General features: G+C 36.9%; 1 protein-coding gene across 1 annotated transcript in view; it reads left to right on the top strand.

The window, feature by feature from the left end:
- The window catches only part of LOC110115874 (U11/U12 small nuclear ribonucleoprotein 59 kDa protein-like), a 71680-nt gene that overhangs the window by 39356 nt on the left and 23176 nt on the right, over positions 1-9148 (top strand). Inside the window, exon 8 of the mRNA XM_028697144.1 lies at positions 4355-4468. Coding sequence (XP_028552977.1) covers positions 4355-4439 — 85 coding nt within the window. The 3' untranslated portion in view covers positions 4440-4468. The remainder of the gene's footprint in view (positions 1-4354; positions 4469-9148) is intronic.

Here is a 9148-nt window from a genome sequence, read left to right as displayed (position 1 = left end):
ATTTGTATTTAATATTTTTTAATCGGACACATTTTCGGTGTGTCCAACACATGTCGGAGGAGTGTTGGACGAGTGTCGTGTCGGACACGGTGTCGGACACTGCACGCTTCTTTGAGGAGAAGTGTCGGTGCATCATAGATTTTATTTCAATTCCTATAACATTATGTATCTCCATTGCTTGTGATTTTATTTCAATCTATACTTGGTCATAGCTATTCGGTAATTCCTTTCAATTTTTGTTTGCTAGTGAATGAATAAGTGTTTAAGTGTCAGGTCTATATAAGAGGTGAACTTATGGCCTATTATATATATGCGAGGTGGCTCCAAGAGTTTTATTTTTAAAATGTTTTTTTTTTTTTAATGCACAAGGCCTTATGCAAACTGAAATAATATTAGCTTTGCGAGATTCGTACTCAAGCATTAAATTCCCGTGTGTGATGTTATGGGGGATTATGATTTTGAGTGATCAAGTCATTAAAAAGACTAAGTATTTTAGATATGTTGTGTCTATTATTCAAAGTGCTGGTGAAATAGATGGGAATATTATTATTAGAATTCAAGTTGGATTGTTGAAGTGGAGGAATGTGTGTGATAGAAAAGCACCCCTCAAATTTAAGGGAAAATTTGATAAGATGGTGGTGATACCTATGATGCTTTATGGCACAGAATATTGGCTATTAAAAGGGGCATAAAATTAAGTTGAGTATCGCAGAGATGAGGATGCTAAATGGATGAGTGGCTTTACTATTAGAGATAGAATGCGAATCCAATATGTATGTAAAAATGGTTGGAGTAGCTCTATGATGCACATACACGGACACGACGACACGGATATGACACGATACGGACACGTCAATTATTGAAAATATTGGACACGGACACGGGTTGGACACGGTATTATAGTTTTTATAATTTAAAAATTAGTGTATAAAAATTGAATAAATATAATTGTAAAAATAATTTAGAAATAATAAATCATTAATTAGAATTTGTGCTTTAAATGATTAATATTAAGATGTTGAGAGTTGTGCGTTGATGTCGTTTATCAGTCACCGAGAGAGAAGATGACAATGATGTCGAGAGTCTGACATTGATGTTATGCAGTAAATATTGAGAGTTAATGTTAAGAGGGTGTTGGTCGTTGATGTTGAGAGGGTGTTGGTCGTCGATGTTGAGAAGACGTTGGACAAAGATGAGATGTCAAGTTGTGAGTGTAGAAATTGCTAGCATCGAGCTTCAATCTAAAGACGACGTCAGACTTTGATATGGAGATTGTTTTGAAATGTTGATGTTGTAACAACGCCATACGTCGATGTTGAGATGATATCTGACATTGTTGTGAAATCAAAGTTGTAACCCGCCAAAGAGAAATGAAAATGAGAATATTCGATGAATGGGGTATTATGTGTGGGTGGTTGGTTTGATGTTGTGGATAGGAAATAAGAAATTTAGTTTTTATATTTGAAATAAGTAAAAATTTTCAATACTTATATTTAAAAAAATTCATAAAATATTTAAGATATGTGTGTCGGACATGTGTGTTCAATTTGTATTTAATACATTTTTAATCAGACATTTTTCGGTGTGTCCGACACGTGTTGGAGGAGTGTCGGACATGTGTTGTGTCTGATACATGTTGAACTTTGCACGCCTCTTTGAGAAGTGTCGGTACATCATAGGAGTAGTTGCAGTGGCATATAAGATTTGAGAGAGTTGTCTTAGATAGTTTGGTCACATATAACGCTGGCCTTTCAATGACCCGGCTAGAAGAGTAGATGTATTAAATTTGGTCTATATTAATAAATATAGAGTTAGGCCTAAAAAGACTTGGTTAGAAACTATTAGAAATGACATTTTTTTTATTAGATTTAAATGAGAATTTGACTCTTAATAAGACAAGATAGAAAAAAAGAATTACCCCACATAGTGGGATAAAGGCTTGATGTTGTTATTGATGTGATGATGCAAGATTTCTTAATTAGATTGTGTGTGGAAGTTTAAAACCAGCTTTTTTTTCGTGATTGTTTTTTAATTTGTCACACAAATCTTGTTGACTCTACTACTTATCACGTAGAGGATTGTACTTTAAAAGTATGACTTATGACTCTATTTCATAGACAAGGCAACCCATTCGGTAACTTCATGCAATATGATGAGTTTCGGTTTAAAAGAAAATGTGTTGAATTCCAATGTGATTGCACGCTTCTGAAGTAGTTGCATTATTTTTAGAGTGAGTCAATAATTGAATTTGTTTTTTTAGTCCGCAGAGTAATTTTTGACTTTAATTGCAAGATTTTAGCATGATTATGCAAGCACTTGTAGTGATGCTTTTGATAGTTTGATATGCTTTTAGAGGACGTGCATGCCTTTTGATGAGTTAGCACAATTTTTTTTTTTCAAAAGTAATCACTTGCGTGAATTCGTTGTCATTAAAATGCGCGTAATCTTTTCAGTTTTAGCTTTAATGATTGAATTGTGTTTGCTTGCATGCTTGTGTTGTAGTATGGTTGTAATTTTTCTTCTTGTTTTGCATTCAAAGCAATGTTGGGTTTGTATTTAATCCACATGCATGTTCAACTAGACCCCAAAAAAATATCCCTTCGCCTTTTAATAGGGGTTCCCACTTGGTCATTTTCATGTGCAATTAGGGATCATATTACTGACTGTTGAGTGTTTTGGATATCTCATGCTTGCAAGTGAGCTGTCGAGTCTCCTATAAGTTCTTTTGTGTCCAATTCTTGTTCTTTTCGGTTCCTAGCTTGCAATTTTATTTTCATTCATCTTAATTTTTTTAGTTTGTAATTTTATATTTAGGTCCGTTTTTATGCTACATTAGTATCCGTAGGAATCATTTTAATTTTGTTCTTCTGGGGTCTTATTAGTTCAAAATATGGTAATCTCCTAGAGGCTTACATGGCTAAATGCCTAGTGGCATTTATGAGAGAGGTGGGTCTACTCATCATGCTTATAAAATATATATAGTTGGTGTCCTAACTTGGGGTGTAAGTGAGCCGAGCCAGCTTGAGCTCGAGCTCATTTATTAAACGAGCTTGAATTCAAGCTTGATGAAGCTCGGCTCGCGAGCCGGCTCGAATCACATTTAATATTTTTTTAAAGAATTTTTAATTTATTTATGAAATTTGAATATTAAAAAAATAATAATAAATGTTAAACCTTTTAAAAATCCTGCGGTCCTGCCGACAATTTTAAATATCCCGCCTGCTAATTTCGCGATTCGAGGTGGACCACACGAGTGTAAGTGTGTTGGAGCTCGGAAGGCGGTCGACCGGGAGGTTTAAAATTACAAGTTCGAGGCAGACTGGCTGATTGCGTGCGCTCGTGTTTGAGTTTGAGGACCGTTGGGGCTTGCGAGTTCGCGGAAGGCGGACCAAGCCGTGGAAGATCGCAGTTCGTGGACCGTTGGAGGCTCGCGAGCGGCTCGAGCTCGTTTACAGTGTTCGTGGATTGCGCAACATTTGACCGTTTTTTATATTTGTGTGGTGTACTTCGAGCTGAACTTGTGTGATCCCCCATTCATCCTGTCACTATCGTCGTGTTGGTTGAATTGAATATGGAGTTCACTTGCTTAGCCTTCTTCAGCAGTATGTAAGTCTAAGGCTTAAAATTGAAAATTTAAAGCCAATAAGTCAAATCCATGTTATGAAGCATAACTTAACAAATACCAACTCTTTGGCTAGTCACATATGGAGTAACTGTAAGTCCCACCTATGGGCCACTTTCATTTCAAGACCATGAGTCTCGCCATTGTCCATTCTCAACCTTTAAGCCCACGCTTATGGTTGAGTCATCTGCAATCACTAAATTGTATCTCCAATACATAACCCAATCTCAAGTCAAGCTGTGATAAAGCTAGATTGCAAATCTTATCTGGGATCGAATGTTTTGACAAGTGGATTGAATTGAGCCAAAATTGCCACTTGAACATAGAGTCGAACTAGACTGGGGAAGTATATAAAAATCATTACTAGAACAAAGAATTGGACCAGATGACACAACCAGTTATCATAGGGAATATATCATAGACATGATTTGAAAGAAAATTGAACTTGAAATCCATAAACTACTAAAATTAAATAACCTCAAGATAAGGAAGTACTAAGATTGCCAATTTGCTCTTCTCGATGCTCATATCTTGTTTTTATGATGAATGTAATCTTTGAGATTTGCATCCATGTCATTGCCATGGAATGGTTATGTAGATATTCAAAGTAAGATCTTTTTTGTTACATTACTTCCACATAGATTGTTTCTAACATTGTTCTTCTTAATGCATATCATTTCAACATTGTTTTTCTGATTGATTTATTTGTTGAAGTCCTTGTCCTGACTGCAGTCGGATACCTGGCCACTGGGTACAGCCACCACCACCTGCTGATGAGGTCTGGGCATCATATCTTGTTGGCACCAAGAATCTCTGAAAGCAAAGCGATGCAGCTTCTCCCTTCAGGTATGGATATTTTCTTGCATTATAGTTTGGCTTGCTTTTAGCTTTTGGTTTTTCTCCGCAGTCTATATTGAGCTTCCTAATAAGCTAATGAACAATGCATCATGCATGAAACAAATCTTACGCTGAAACTTAACAACTTGTAATAATAATAGCTTAAACATTAACCATGCTTCTGGGGTGCATCATTACAATGAAAAGTTTATGGATGTTTTTTTTTATATTATCACTACATGAAAACGTTCAATTTTCAACGGAAAATATTCCGCTGGTAAAAGCCGCGTAAGAAAATAAAAATAAATTTTAACCAGAAAAATAAAATAACCCAAAACTGCCCGCAGACGTTGCCCCTGTTGCCTGCGCACGACCCTAGTTGTCCGCCCGTGTTCCCTACCTGTTGCTCCAACTGCCACCGCTCACCTTGCCTACTCGCCCACACTCCCGCTCACGTGAGGTGGGATTCGAACTCAGATTATTTAGAGGAAATTCAACACGCATCCACTCTGCTGCAATGGAAAGCCTGTTTAAAATATTATGCCTTTTTTATTTAAATTAAAACTCCTAGAAGATTAAAATTAATAATTAATTAAAATAAAATATTATAATGACTAATTAATTAAAAATAAAATGTTAATATTCTAGAATGATTTATTTTTTCAAGTTGATCCCCCTAATCCCTAAACTTAATAAAAATACCTAAAATTCAATGTGGAGTACTCCTAGAGGGCGGCCGGAAGATTCCACTTCGCCGGAGAGAGACGGCGCCGGCGGGAGGAGCGGCGGGATTGGAGGCCGACCGTGCGCGCTCCTTTGTTTTCCGCGAACATGAGCTTACGGGCGATTGTTTTCGGGAATGAGGAGGGCCGAACGGGTGTGGGGGAAATGAAATGTTCATTTTAAGTGGGTGGGGCCTCTTGGCTGAGGCGTACGCCTCTCTCTAAATTGCACAATTACGCAACAAAGGCGCGCCTCAGCTACTGTGAGGCGTACGCCTCAACAACTCCATGAATTGCGTTCGCCTCAGGGCGTTTTTGGACAAGATTGCGCAGAGGCGCGCCTCTCGTTGCGCAATTTTAAACAGAGGATAGTGATCTCAATTATATTAGTCAAAAGGTTAATTAGAGCAGAAATGCGCTATTTTCCAATTGAGAAATATTGTTTAGCTTTGATTTTTGCTATTCATAAACTTTGCCATTATATACTTTCTCTTAAAGTCATTTTAATATCAAAGGTTTATCTGTTAATGTTCTCGATAATAAGACCAATGTTGATAGGTTGTCCTGCCAAGTGGGTAATTATTTTACTGAAGTTTGATATTACATGTCTCAAAAGCATGAAAGGATAAATTCGAACAGATTTTCTTGCTGCACATTTTATATATATAGGTTCACCACTCAATGATGATTTACCTTTTTTTTTGAATCCAAAGCATAAAAGCTTTATTGATGAACAAATCTAAAGAAAATTTTTACAACCTACACTCATCCGACTCCTTTAACAAATTGATAAAGGAAGGAAGGATTTTATTAATATCTATAGTATCCCAACAAAAAGAGCTAAGACAAGCATAGTTAGCACAGAGATCTGCTAACTTATTGCTATCCCTTCCTACACAATTGAAAAAAACATAATGAAAATCTTTGATGAAAGAAATGTCTTTCATACCTTCTCCGCCCTTATCCACCATTCCCTTGATGTACTTCATTACATTCTTGTTGTCTCCTTCAATGATCAAACCTTTATATTCATACATCCAATACTTAATTTCAGATTTGATCGAAATGATTGCCTGTAGCTCCATATCCGCTGCATTCCAGTGAACATAAGACTTACCAAAAGCCTTAAGTAATCTGCCTTGCCCGTCCCTGAAAACTCCTCCAATTCCAGATTTGTAATTCTTGAAAAGAGCTGCATCTATATTGTCTTTGATCCAATCAGGTGGAGGAGGATGCCAAGTATTGGACAACCTATTCGGTTGATTGACATCCTCAATACCTGAATTTATACAAGTAAAATTCTTAATGACAGCCGAAATACTAACAGCATTGGTTGCTATTATCAGAGGACTTGTATTCTTCATTTCGTGAACATATAGATTTCTTGCCTTCTAGGAATAGTATACTGCATTGCAATACAATTTTGCCATCCATTTACTATTTTTATCCATCCAATCACAGCAATCTTTTATTGAGTTCATAGTTGGAAACCCAAACCCCAACTGTTTAATATTCCAATGACTTACTTGAGTTTACAGCAACCTGCTGCTATGTGATCAAAGTTTTCTGTTTCTTCACAGCCTCTAGGACAGTTATCATGTTCCTGTAACCTCCAGTAACATAGAAAATTATTGGTAGGAATTGCTTTATTAAAAAGCCTCCACCAAAACAGAAATATTCTCGGATTAAGTTTAACTTTCTTCAATCCTTTCCAAACAGCTTCAGAGTTATAGTCTTCTATCATTGCTTCCGATGCTATAGCTGCAATTGTCTTTCCAGAAAACTTTTGTATTAGTTCTAGCTTGTCTTCTCCTCCGTTAGGATATAAACTAATGGATTTAATCAAAGTAATCAAATCCATTCCAAAATATTTCTGTAGTTCCATGTTATCCCATTCTCCATTACTTATAAAAGTATCAACTGATAGATCAAAATGTACCATTGAATTAACAAATGTTGGCCATTTCTCCAGGCTCTTATCCAGCAACCAAATGTCTTTGAAAGCTTGTATAGATTTACCGTCACCAACTGACCATTTTACAATTGGTTTCAAATATTTCTCTCCATTGCAAAGAATTCTCCAAGTTTCATATCTCTCACTTCTAGCTGCACCTCTTTCATTGATATTCCCATATTTTGGGAATAGAAATTTGTGAATTAAAGAGTCTTTTTGTTGCCCATACTTCCATGCTAATCTGGCCCTCAAAGGTCCAGATTTCTTTAAACAAGAATTGATGCCAAGTCCATCCAATCCTTTTGGTTTGCACATAACTTCCCAATTAACATAATGAAGACCAACACTTCCATCATTCTTATTCCATATGAATCTTCTACATAGCTTTTCCACTTCAGTCAATACTTTTTTTTGGGACCAATGAGAGAGTTGAGTGAAATGTGGGAATAGAGGGTAAAACAGATTTAACTAATGTTATCCTTCCTGCCATAGAAAGGAACTTGCATCCCCAAACTCCATTCTTGCTCATTGTTCTGTCAACAATGAAATGGAAGTCAGCACTCTTCATTAAACTGCAGATTTTTTTCCTCTTCTTTCTCCCTACAGCTTTCCCAAACAGAATGCCAGACTTGTTCAAGTTCACACTTTGACCCGTCCAATCACATAAATCCGTGATTAAGCTTTTGACTTCCTTGACTATCTCCATTTTAGCTTCAGAGAAAATTATTATGTCATCTGCATGCAACATATGGGATATTTTTGGTCCCTTGGGATAAATTCCTATACCAATTTTATCTTCTTTGTGAATGAAAGCATTGGAGAAGAGTTGAGCACACATGATGAACAAAAATGGAGATAACGGGCACCCCTGACAAAATCCACACCTGGTGTCAATTCAACTGGAAAGAACTCCATTAATAGACAAAGAATACCTTGGATTAAGCTCACATTCAGCAATAAGATTAGCAAGGCATTGTTGGAAATCCGAAATATTCCAAAATTTTAATCAACGTAGGCCACCCCATAGAATTGTTTGCTTATTCCATATCTATCTTATATGATACTAATCCCTTTTTTGATTTCGAATGCCTGAAACTTACTGAAGATTTCTTTAGCTACCAGAACATGATCATAAAGAGTTCTGCCCATCAAAAATGCAGTATGTTCTTCTGTAATTAACTTGTGAATAACAAGTGACATTCTGTTCATGATCATCTTTGCTACGATCTTATAAACCAGATTACTAAGGCTAATGGGTCTATAATTTGATGGAGTTAAAGGATTTTTGATTTTTGGAATTAATACTATGATAGTATCTTTCCATTTATCATTCATCCTTCCATTTATAAAAAAATGATCCATAGCCTTCCAAAGATCATTTTTAATAATGTGCCAATAGCTTTTAAAGAAAGTATAAGTCATACCGTCAATCCCTGGTGCTATGTTCCCTCCAAGATCTTTTATCACCTTCTCCAGCTCTTCAAATGTGAATTCCTTGGTAAGCATGGATTTGTCTTCCTCAGTTAAGCTCTTCACCAGATTTGGCCACCCCTCCATTGAACATTTTCTATCCTTCCATTTGTTTTTAAAGTACCAAATGTTGATCTCTAAGCATTAACCCAGCAGGAACAAAAAAAAAAAAAATCAAATCAAAATACCTGTAGAACCATTGGATCCACGAAATCCTCCGCAAATCCAGTCGTTCGGCGCCGTCTGCGTCGTATCCCGAAAATCCTGCGATCCGTAGCTTCATCCTCTTCGTTAAATACCGACCCAAAGCTCTCACTGCCTCTGCTTCTCCTCCCCATTTCCACACACGATCGAGCTCCCGTCACGACTCTTCTCCCTACCTCTCCCGTCGTTGCTTCCGAACTCATGGAAGATCGCCGATGTCGAAGCCCCGTTCTCCTCCCGACCGACTCCAACAACCCGCAACTCCTTCGGGTTCGTCCAATCCAGAGAAACCGAGAGAGAGAGAGAGAGAGAGAGAGAGAGAGAGAGAGAGAGAGAGAG

The sequence above is a fragment of the Dendrobium catenatum genome, unplaced genomic scaffold (genome assembly GCF_001605985.2).
Source record: "Dendrobium catenatum unplaced genomic scaffold, ASM160598v2 fragScaff_scaffold_880, whole genome shotgun sequence".
Lineage (NCBI taxonomy): Eukaryota > Viridiplantae > Streptophyta > Magnoliopsida > Asparagales > Orchidaceae > Dendrobium > Dendrobium catenatum.
The sequence above is the reverse complement of the archived record's forward strand: the minus strand, read 5'-3'. Positions and strand labels throughout refer to the sequence as shown.